We start from the raw sequence: 12,498 nt of genomic DNA on the forward strand, positions 1-12,498 counted from the left end.
AATGGAAGAGCAAGGAATCATTGTTAAAGTCACTGAGCCCACGCAATGGATCAGCAACATGGTCGTCATCGAGAAGCCAGGGAAACTGCGCACCTGCATTGACCCGAGTGCGCTCAACAAGGCTCTGCTGAGGTCCCACTATCAGATGCCTACCATAGAGGAGATATTGCCAGACATCGCGAATGCCAAGGTATTTTCAGTTTTAGATGCAAAGGATGGATACTGGCAGGTGAAGCTGGATGAGGAAAGCAGCTATCTCACTACATTCTGGACACCTCTGGGAAGATACAGGTGGTTAAGAATGCCATTTGGCATCAAGCCAGCAGCTGAAGAATACCAGCGCAGACAACATGATGTACTACAGGGACTGGCTGGTGTGAGTGTCATAGCTGATGACATCCTTCTCTATGGCTGTGGAGACACACAAGAGACAGCATTAGCTGACCACGACAAAAACCTTGCAGCCCTATTGCAAAGGGCGAGAGAGGTCAACTTAAAGTTGAACAAGAAAAAACTCAAGCTGAAGCAGCCCAGTGTGCCATACATGGGTCATCTTCTCACCACAGAGGGCCTACTCCCGGACCCAGAGAAGGTAACGGCGGTGCAAAACATGCAGACACCAACTGACATCAAAGCACTGCAGAGGTTTCTGGGGTTTGTAAATTACCTAGCTAAATTCCTTCCCCACCTATCTGATGTGTGTGAACCACTCAGGAGACTGACCGACAAGGACATCCAATGGGCGTGGCTTCCACAACATGACACAGCCATTGACACTGTGAAGACTTTAGTCACTCATCACCCAGTACTAAAGTATTATGACATGAGGGAGGAGGTGACAATTCAATGTGATGCTAGTGAAACGGGCCTCGGTGCAACTCTCATGCAAAATGGGCAACCTGTTGCATACGCCTCCAGGACTCTAACTCCTACAGAACAGAGATATGCTCAAATAGAAAAAGAATGCCTCGCTATTGTCTTTGCATGTGACAAATTTGATCAATACATTCATGGCAGGGAGAGCATCACAGTGCACAGCGACCACAAACCGCTCGAGGTGATCTTCAAGAAGTCCCTTCTCACAGCCCCCAAGAGGCTACAGAGGATGCTACTGCGGCTCCAACGCTATCAGCTACAGGTACAATACAAACAGGGCAAACTGCTACATGTGGCAGATTTCCTATCTAGAACTGCTCAACCCAATACAACACACACACAAATGCAAACACCAGCCACAGTCTACGCCATGGGCCTGACCACTGAAGCCCTCGAACACGTGGATCACAGCAGCTGTACCAACATCTCTACCAAGACCCAAGAGTCCATCAGAGCCGCCACACTCAAAGATCCCTTATGTCAGGTTCTGCATGCCCGAATCGCTGGAGGCTGGCCCATCTCCAAGCAGGCAGTAGATCAAACACTGAGACCGTTCTGGACATTCAAAGAGGAGCTGGCAACCGATAATGGCCTGATATTCAAGGGTGACAGGGTTTTCATCCCAGAGTTACTACGAAATGACTTCCTATCAAAGATACATTCAGGGCACTCCGGCAGTGAAGCTAGCCTCAGGAAGGCACGGGACACAGTATTCTGGCCAGGAATAACAGAACATGTCAAGGACTATGTCAACAGATGTAGCACATGCAACTCCCTTCAGAGGAGACAACCAAAAGAATCACTCAATCCCCATCATCTCCCTAAACTCCCATGGTCTAAGGTAGGCATGGACCTATTCACTGTGAACCACTCACACTACCTTATAATGGTTGACTACTACTCGGACTACTGGGAGCTGGATGAATTGGAGGACACCACAGCTTCTACTGTCATCGATCGATGCAAACACCAGTTTAGCCGTCATGGCATACCTCACACAGCAATCTCAGACAATGGCCCACCCTTCTCGGGACTTGACTTTCAGACCTTCGCGAATGACTGGGACTTCCGACATGTAACGTCATCACCATACCACAGTCAAAGCAATGGCAAGGCGGAGTCAGCTGTTAAAATAGCCAAAACACTGCTAAAGAAGACGGCGTTGGCAGGAGAGGACCCATGGAAGGCAGTGCTGGCATGGAGAAACACTCCAACGGAGGGACTTGACAGCTCCCCAGCTCAGCGACTCATGTCCAGACGCACGCGAACACACCTGCCCTCCAAGGACCTTCTGCTTCAACCTCTGGTAGTGCACAATGTGATAGAAAAAAAGCAAACAAAGGGGCTTATTTCAAAACACCACTATGATGCACATGCCCATGACATGCCAGTGATCATTCAAGGGGAGACAGTCCGAGTCTTGCTACAACCCAATGTACCCAACAGTGCATGGGCGCTTGGCATTTGCACTGACCAGAAGAGTGACAGGTCATATGAAGTGATGGTACATGGTAAAACATACCGAAGGAACAGAAAACACATCCGTCCAGTGGACGAAACACTCCGACTATCACCACCTCAGAACCCTGAAGGAGAGGACGACTGGGGTACATGGGGTCGAGCTGAAACTAATCCCGACGAGTACGCTCCAGCACTGGCTGAAGACACAGTACAGCCGGCAGACCCTGTGCCTCAAGGTCTCCGGCAGACCAGAACCAGGTCCAACATCAAGCCACCGGAGAAATATACCAAAGACTATGTGACTTAACAATAATAATCCCCCCCCCCCAAAAGAAGAAAAAAAGAAGAGGAATGATAATGGAATGTTTATTATCTTATTTACTGTTCATTGTTTATTGAGTGGCCACTGTAAGGACTAAATGTTTAAGTTCAGTACATCTGAGAGAATCGCTTCATTGATTATGTGAAAGGAGATGTTACGAGAGTTGACCTGCAGGTGGCACCACCTGCAGTCTGTGTTACTTACCTGTGAGCTTGTTGAGTCATTCATTACTATGCAAGCACAGACATGTGGTGTACGTTCTGTATTGTCCTAGAACTAAGATTAAAGACTCTGATTATAACCGTATCCGCATGATCATTTTAACAGTAACAACAACCGAAAAGGAATGAATATCACCATATATGATATTCATATGCTGAACAAGCTTCCTGTGTGGGATTCAGTTTCTGTTGATTAGATTAGATAAGATTCAACTTTATTGTCATTGCAGAGTACAAGTACCAGACAACAAAATGCAGTTAAGCCATCCAACCAGAAGTGCAAATAGGGATAGAGTGTAAAGATACTGTATGATAGTGTAAACATATAGTGCAGGGACATGATAGTGTAGAGAAAAAAGGATATGTATAGTTATGAAATGATATGTATAGGATATGTACAGTTATGAAATGATAAGTATAGGACATGTACAGTTATGAAATAGGATATGTAGTTATGAAATGACAGTGCAGTAGGTTAAGTACAGTATGGTGTATACGCAACAATATGTCCAACGAAGGGCGATAGGTTCAGTCCATATGTAGAAGTATAGTTAGAGACTACTATGAAAAATGAGGTATGTGCAGATATGTGCAAAAATATGGTATGTGCAAACAAAAAAATAAACAAAAAGATACTACTACTACTGGACTATAATAACACTTCTGAAAGACCCTTGAACTAGTGCTATCCTGGTATTTTCAAAGACGTAAGTGTCTTAAGACTGAGGGCCCTATTATGCACTTCATAAGTCTTAAGCAATAAGACGAGGCGGTAGATCTAAACGTAAGACGTGGAGGCGTGGTCAAGGCCACTTTGCTATTATGCTTGCGGTAGTGGGCGCCTAAAACCCGGCGCTAAGCAAAGAAATTAGTCATTGGTGTGTTTTGGGCGTCTTCTCAAGCAACCCAATCAGCGTGCCAGGTGCCATTCCCTTTAAGAACCGGCTGCGTTAAGTCATAAGCGCTATGCTATTATGGAAGTCCTGAGAAGGAGGTCAGCGCGCTTCTCTGCCTCTCCCTTCTGAAATAAAGCATTTATACTGTGACCGTAATTGACGTCTTGCCGTGGAGCCACGTGCGTGTTCATGTGTGCCCACATGCATGCGCAAACCGCGGAGGCGCGCTCGTGTTTCAAAACGTGCATGAAGTCTAAACTTAAGAACTTTTCAAACCACTTCTTAGCGCTAGGAGCAAAGTCAGATCGCATAATAGCAGGGGCGCCTAGTGCACTTCATTAACATATGAACACTCCCACAATGAGCAATATGCACGGGAGTATTACGTCTTATGTGTGGGCGCCTATCGACACCAGCATAATAGCAGTAGCGCGTATGAAGCGCATAATAAGGGTGGCGGTAGGTCTTAACCTGGCGGTGCGTCTTAATTAAGACTTAAGACGGCAAGTTAAGAAGTGCATAATAGGGCCCTGAGTGTCTTGTGTCTTTTAACTAGATGGATTTCCAAGAGAGCCATAAGAGTTGAGAGACATACAGCAGTGCAAGACTTTCTTTTATTTAAATATACATGTCTGACTAAAACGCCAGAATTAAGAGACCATTCATATTAGAAGGAAGAAAATAATGACATGATAAAAACATGATATTCCATCTAAAAATACAGTAGCATAGTAATTACAAATATAGTACATCTTTACACATACACACTCAATGTGGCACGGATATTGTTTTGAATTCACACACACACACACACACACACACACACACGCATGCATGCACCCACCCTCCCACTCATCCACCCATCCATCCACCCACCCAACCCACCCACCGTTGACATATCCAATAAATTAACTGAACTGTTCTGCCTGACTGCATAAGACATAATTGATTCACTGTATCATATGAAACCACTTTAGTTCATCTAATTTGATTTGACATCATTTTTACAGTTACATATCTTTATCTGTAATATAGGTATTTTCAGTACATATGCGATAAGATATGTTTTATCTATTTACAAATCACAGGAGTGACAAATGATTGTCCACAGATCATACAGGCAGAAACTTACACTATCTCTCTCTGTCTCTTTCACAAGCACACACACACACACACACACACACACACACACGCACACACAGGCCCACACACACAGGCACACACGCACACACAGGCGCGCGCACACACACTACTTCATAATTTATGGATAATTGCTTTTGAAATATGATCAAATCAAATGATCAAAACACTCTGATAAAAATCAGAGTGTGAAATGTTTATGGTGAAAACCTGTGGCAGAAATTAGCAGTCCTAATCAGTCCACAGTCCAGTCACTCCAGCAGTGCAGCAATGCAAATGGACGGCAGCCACAGCACCATCATGTAGAGCCGTTTCAGCAACCCTCCCACCCCCCCCCCCCCATCCCCCTGGGCCTATGAGAGCGGTTAGCCAGAGGTGAGGGAGGGTGGGGCCGCTTGTGGTCAGAAGTAATCCCTCCGCCGTGAGTCGTCGCTGATGAAGGACGGGTTCCACTGTGCTGGGTAGATACAGGAGTGGCGTGAACCAGGGAGACCAGAGAATGGGTAGAGGCCGTTCCTCTCTAGGTCAGAGTTACGCAACGCAGGCTGCAAAAGAGGAGAATGACACGGTCACAGGATGCCGAGAGAAATACACAACCATCCCTAAACCCACTGTGGTGCTGGACATGTCCAGCAATAGCACAAACAGCAGCCATTTCATTAAATAGGCTCTGTGGTTCTATTACTGTCCTTTGACGACCAAGTGTCATATGACATGTAATTCAACAGGAAGTTCAAAAACTGAAAATGCTTTCATTAGTTTAGTCGATATCGCACTCATCTTCTGAGCAGAGTTTCTGTGTTTGCAGTGTCATCATGGGCCTGTATTTGGAGAAGATGGGCTAACATCTGTGTGCTTACTGAGTAGTAGATATCAGTCATCTGGAGTAGGTTCTTGGTGCTGCCGTTCTCCTGCATCTCAATGGTCTCCCTGCCCCACTCCATAGACACCCTGTTACTCTTTGGGAACTCTGCATACGGAGACATTTGAAAATCTCCGCTTTTGAAAATGATCTTATTGATGTCATTCTTGTCTTTCCTGTGAAAAGATACAAAGACAAACGGAAGACAGAAGAATATTAGCTCACCCAATATGGCAGCAGAAATATATAGGCAGAAAGTTAGGAATTAGGTGTTATGTCACGTTATTGCTGTGTTATTACATAGTAAATACATTGGTAACCATTTATTTTAAAGCCCTGTTTCAGCTGGCATTTACCCAATATTCTAAAATAAACAATTTGATAACTATGTTGTGACAAGGGTACTCACATAAATAAATCCAACACCATTAGCAACTATCTGGTACTAAATGGCACAAAATGGTGCTTGAGTCAGTGAATGTTAACGAAACAGTGTGCTTTCCCCGAAACCCATATCAGGGTATTTAAGCCAAGAAGTATAAACGCCATCCCTTGATATTGAATGTGTATGGTAAAAGCGTAACATTTTGTTAGCTAGCCAACAAACAAACAGCCAGAACGTAAAAACTATTAATGTTATGGCTTAGATATTCAAATGTGGAGTAACAGTGTGAAGAGCTGAATATTTCCATGTAAGATATATGTATGTGGACTTAAAACTGTAGGCGTGGCGGCAGTTCACAGAATGTGTGGACATTTTCAAAAACCCTACAGCCACACTCTAGGTTCTGAAGATTCTACCATTCATTCCTATGGGCCAGATTTCACCACAAAAACTGGAATATTTCATAAACCGTTCACCAGAACCTTCCACAAAACAATCCATAATAACAAAATAGTGCAATGCAGTGAAACGCATGTTTTGACTTAGTGCAAAAACTGTGGGAGGAGTAGCCGTAGCAAAATGTGGCTGTAATAATAAATAAATAATAAATATATGTGGGATAATAATGCATTTTCTAAGTGAGTACCTGCTTAATACAGGGCCATAAAACAAAGGGTTACCAAGACATTTTATAGTGTAATTGGCTACACTTACTTGCAGCAGGTGACGATTAGAGCAATAATGAGGATGAGGAGCAGAGCGCCCCCTGCAGGGGATACCACTACGGCAATCAGCTTGTAAACTACAGCCAAAACAAAGAATCACCATTATGTCAATATCCTAACCAAAGCACAACAACGATTCATTTAGGACAAGATAAGAACATTTTTAAATGGCTTGCGGTGTCAGTCAGGTAACTGATTAAACTGTGATTTTCATATGCACAATTATTACATCTTCAACTTACAGTTTCCGCAATTGAACCCTCCAAATCCAAATGTGCAGCTAAACAACAGAAACATACAATCAGATTCAATATCAAAACTAGGGGTGGGCATCGACGATCGATAATTGATCGATAAGGATCTTGGTCGATCACAAAATAAAACATTTGGTCGATCACAAAAAAAAAAAAAAAAGATCCTTATCGATCAATTATCGATCGTCGATGCCCACCCCTAATCAAAACACATAACACCGTGGTCAGTGAAAGATCACTGTTTTTCAATTCTCAATGCTTACTTAACACAAGTGCCATTTTCCAGTTTCAGGCCATCTCCACATGCTGCAAAATGAGGAAGAGAGTAATGTTTCATCTGTATTTCTTTAAGTTGTTCTGCTGTTAAACTAAATGAATAGATAATAGAATGACAATAACTGAACATCTCTGATGACACATAGCAATACCATCAGCATATGGGTTTTCTATTGACTAGCTAGTTTGAATGACACATAAATGTGAAAGCTTCAGAACATGGTGACCACCCAGCCACCTCCTCCCCAGCCTTACCTCTACAGTACAGTTCCTCAGTGCTGTGTTTGAAGTAGCCAGGGCGGCACTGGCAGAAGGTTGTCCCACTGGAGTCAGTGCAATGAGAGCTCTCTGTATCACACTGGGTCTTCTGGGCCATACACAGACTCTCCACTGTGAGAGGAGACCACAGGCCATTAGGATCACAGTCAGGGTTAGTTTAAGGCTAGGGTCAGAGTGAAGGTCATGGGGACAGGGTCAGGGGAGAGTCGGGGTTGGTTTAAGGCTAGGGTCAGGGTGAAGGTGTGATGGGGACAGGGTTAGTTTAAGGCTAGGGTCAGGGTGAAGGTGTGATGGGGACAGGGTTAGTTTAAGGCTAGGGTCAGGGTGAAGGTAATGGGGACAGGGTCAGGGTTAGTTTAAGGCTAGGGTCAGGGTGAAGGTGTGATGGGGACAGGGTCAGGGTTAGTTTAAGGCTAGGGTCAGGGTGAAGGTGTGGTGGGGACAGGGTCAGGGTTAGTTTAAGGCTAGGGTCAGGGTGAAGGTGTGATGGGGACCGGGTCATGAGGATAAGGAGGAGAGTGCTGTACCGTACCGTGATAGGAGAGCTGGTGGTGTAGGACCACTCTGCAGTGAGAGGAGGTGGAGTTGCAGTTCCTCATGGACGTCAGGATGCTGTGGTACACCTCGGAACTGGTCACATCAGTGGAGATGGAGAACATGTTCACAGCAGAGATACGCACCCCATTCTCCTCCCTGAAAATGTGAGAGGAGGAGAGATGTGTTCAGAAGGCCGGTGGTACACATTCAGTTGTGGTTCGAGAGACATTGTGAACAACACCAGATCCAATGTTTAGGGTGAACAAAGACGCACCTTTTACTAAGGGTCGAGCGGCGGTAGCCATGTAGGATTGACAGTGAAGCGTTGAGCTAGGGAAAAAAAAATCAAGAAAACACTGAGTATCATATTCATAATACCTTGGATCTGATGTCTTAGCTGTGACAGAGATCAAGAGGTTGAATATGCACATTCCAACATTTCATATGGTAGTGATGGACAGTACTGACCAACTGGATTATCTCTCTCTGGATCTCATGCACGGCGACACTCCTAGAGAGGGGGCTATGATGCAGGTTGTTGACCCTGAAAGTCCCCAAGAAGGCCTTTGCTGTGGAGAAAAACAAATACACAAATACTAGGGTTAAACCCACAAACAGCGGCATAAAGAGGAGTCTCACCCACAATCACTACACTTTTTATTTTTTGATGGGTAGTGGTGGCCTAGCGAATAGTGAGTCGGAACTCGTGATCAGGTCATGAGTTCAAATCCCATTTGGAAACACCACCACTAGTGTGCCCTTGAGTAAGTACTCCAGGGAGACTGTCCCTGTCATTTCTCATTTCTAATCTAAGTAAGTTGCTTTGGATAAAAGTGTCTGCTAACTGGTGTGAATGAGATGCGTCTCTCATGTTGTCGATCTATCCGTAACATTATGATCGGTAAGTGTGGACCGCTGTTATTTAGCTACGTGCAGCAGCCTTCTAGTGTCAAATAGCGAACCATCCCTTTAACCAGCAGCGGAGTCCTCACCTCGCGTACAGGTGCGTCCGTCCTCCAGGTCAAAGCCCAGCGGACACTCACAGCTGAAGGAGCCCCTGGTGTTGACACATCTGGACTCCGAGGGGCAGGGGTTGTTCTGACACTCGTCCACATCTGACCCAACACACACACACACACACACACACACACACACACACACACACATACACACACACACACACACACACACACACACACACGTCAACTCAGCATACAAGAGAAGCAGCTGAATATACAGTACATGGTTTCCCATTTCCAACACAACTGGAGCAGAGTACCGTAGATAGAAAGCAGGTCTCACCATCATTGCAGGTAGGTCCTGTCCATGCTTGCAGACAGTGGCAAGTGAATCCACTCCCTCCCTCTGTCTCACACACCCCTCCGTTCACACAGGGGTTTGACTCGCATGCATTCCCTGAAGGTTACAGAAGGTTTTAGACTGACTGAAGAGCTACTGTACTCCGTTATATCCACACAGTGTTTTTGATTAGGTTCAGAATGCCTTGATTTCCCCATTACGAGACAAACAATGTTGTAGAGGCGAATCCAGATAATAAACATTCCTAAAGACAAACCTAATCTTGCTCTTGAGGAAACCCACACTTAAACACACATTTTCTCAGGTAAATCACATGAGAAATCACCCGAAATCACAGTGTACTTGTAGAACCTCCTCTGGAATGGGTCCTAAACAAAGGACCCAAAGTAGCCAAAAAAGTTCACCAACCTGGTGCAGATGTAGAACTGATTGTCGAACTCTCCATTTGAGGTGTAGTGACTTGGATCTCCGTGGTTCCCCTATCTGTTTGCTTCCCTGTGGTGTGTGCTGCCACAGTGTTCCTGGTGGGGGTGCTCTTGCTGTAGGAGGCTGCGGTGGTGGTGATGGTAGCGGTGGTGGTGGTGGCATGGCCTCTGTGTGTTGTGGTGTTGCCTGGCGTAGCGGTGCTGGTCTCCAGGTGCAGCGTGGTGACGTCGGTGGAGATAACACCTGTTGAGGGTCTCTGGGTCTGGGTGGCAGTCGTCTGAGCCGGAGAGGGGCGCTGAGGGGTAGAGGCGGAGGTCTGGAGCCCCGGGGTGGTTTCTGTGGTGGCGGGTGGCATAGTGGGCTGGGTGGTGTGGTGGGCCTTTACCGTGGTGCTGGGCTGAACCGTCTGCGTGGTGGCCAGAGGGAGGGTGGGAGTGGCGCGGGTCTCGGTGGTGGCTCTGTAGGTCTCGTCCTCTGTGACTTGTGACCTCTCAGTGACAGTCACCGGTGGGGTGGACAGGACCTCCGTCGCCACCGCTGGCCTCTCTGTCTTCGGGATGAACGGCGGCTGGCCTGAGAGGAATCTGGACAGGGAGTCGTCCACCGCAGTGACAACGTCTGTCATGGTGGGGGGGGGTGCAGTGGTTAGAACGAGGCTGGTGCTGTCCTCCGCAGTTTGGGATGGGACTCCCTCTGTTTCCCCCTGGCCCGGGGTGCTGACAGGGCCTGTGGAAGACTCAGTGGAGGTCCCAGTGTTGACGAAAAGGTCTCCGCCCTGCTGAGAGGTGTTGGTCGGGCCATTCTCTGATGATAGGATAGGGGGGACGGAGGAAACAGACACCCCGTCCTCTGACTGGGTTGTCCTGCCTTCAGAGGCGTAGCTGGGGTCTGTGGTATCTTTCTCCCGCCTGCTGTTATCGACCACGCTAAGAGGGGGCGTGGAGTTGGGGGTTCCGTCCTCAGATGCCGAGGTGAGGTCAGACTGGGTCACGTTGGGGGGTCCCGTCAGTGGGTGGGTGCCTCTGGAAAGAGCAGGCCACTCTTCTTCTGCGGGTTTACCCTGGAAAGAGGAATTGGTGGGGAGGTGAGAGCCCGATGTAGTGTCCATGCTATCTGGCCCCGTGGAGGAAATCCTATCAGTGTAGTCTCCGGCCCCTGTGCTTCCTGTCTGTAGACCCCATGTGGAGGCCTGGGAGGAGTTGGAGTCCTCTGTGTACATGGAGGTGCTGTTCGAAGTCACAGACAGCGACAGCAAAGTCCTTTCTCCAGCTCGGCTGATGGTGGAGGAGATGTAGGTGCTGTCGGTGTGGACAGGGAGAGCCACATTGCCCATGTCTGTGGACTCCCCCTCCCCCTCGCGGACCGTTGGACTGCTGTCAGAGCTGTCCTGAGCCAGTCTGCCTCCAGTTGAAGGTGTCTCTGCTGAGAGCCCAGAGATGTAGACGTCTGGGAGGCGTTTTGGTGTAGGCTCTTCCCACTGTGTGGTGGCCTCGCTGGCGGCCTCGGTTGGTGTTCCGGTGGGTGGCTCGGTGGCAGCCTCTGTGGTGGCCATGCTGGTTATCTTGGTGGTGGCTTTGCTGGTGACCTTACTGGTGGCCTCGGTGGCAGCCTTGCTGGTGACCTTACTGGTGGCCTCGGTGGCGGCCATGCTGGTGACCTTACTGGTGGATTCGCTAGCAGCCTTGCTGGTGACCTTACTGGTGGATTCGCTAGCAGCCTTGCTGGTGACCTTACTGGTGGATTCGCTAGCAGCCTTGCTGGTGACCTTACTGGTGGCGGCCTTGCTGGTGACCTTACTGGTGGCCTCGGTGGCGGCCTTGCTGGTGGCCTCACTGGTGGATTCGCTAGCAGCCTTGCTGGTGGCCCCGACGGCAGTCTCTGTGGCGGCCTCGCTGATGATCTCTGTGGTGGTCTTGCTGGTGATCTCACTGGCGACCTCGCCGGCCACAACTATCGTAGACCTCATCTGCGCAGTGGACCAGCCAGTGGTTCCTTTTGATGTCCAGTTGTTTAGATGTTTGGATATGTGCGTGCTCTCCTTGGTAGCTGTGAGTGACACAAATACAGATAAACAAACACATACATAACCAAGTTAAATTAGATTACCATAGCACAGGCATAGGTTCAATAACCACCGAAAAACACTGTATCAATATGTTCTATTTACTTTTTCCAGTATTGAAGGACTTCTCATAGGAGAAACCCCGAGACAATTACTCCAATGGTCTGCAATGTGCATATCATGCCAGCAGAGAGCACCCAAGAGGTCCTGTCTAGCTTCAAACCGTTAGTGGGAAGATGTTGTCAGAAATTGCGGCGGATGTAACGATTTTGGGTGGAGAACAACTGGCAGCCAAGTCTGTCTACTCTAACAAAAGCTTAGGCCCTAAATATGGAGGTGATTGCGTCCATTGGGAATATGCCATTTCCTTCCTAAAGCTGACCAGCAGAAGCCCATGTTAAAATACTGTCATTGCAGACATTAGCGTGTGCATGTACATACAGACTGTATACAGGC

General features: G+C 47.4%; 1 protein-coding gene across 1 annotated transcript; it reads right to left on the reverse strand.

The window, feature by feature from the left end:
- Window positions 1-5,271: 5,271 nt before the first annotated feature.
- On the reverse strand, window positions 5,272-11,946 carry heg1 (heart development protein with EGF-like domains 1; the record flags this gene model as incomplete). The annotated part of the gene is made up of 12 exons (XM_080536805.1): window positions 5,272-5,461; window positions 5,777-5,954; window positions 6,878-6,965; window positions 7,131-7,168; window positions 7,406-7,448; window positions 7,674-7,808; window positions 8,230-8,390; window positions 8,509-8,564; window positions 8,703-8,803; window positions 9,227-9,349; window positions 9,537-9,650; window positions 9,963-11,946. 12 exons carry the CDS (start codon window positions 11,944-11,946, stop codon window positions 5,318-5,320), a joined length of 3,165 nt encoding a protein of 1,054 aa, XP_080392931.1. The 3' UTR covers window positions 5,272-5,317.
- Between the last annotated feature and the right edge of the window lie 552 nt (window positions 11,947-12,498).

This window comes from Nansenia antarctica, assembly GCF_963989245.1.
Source record: "Nansenia antarctica genome assembly, chromosome: 7".
Lineage (NCBI taxonomy): Eukaryota > Metazoa > Chordata > Actinopteri > Argentiniformes > Microstomatidae > Nansenia > Nansenia antarctica.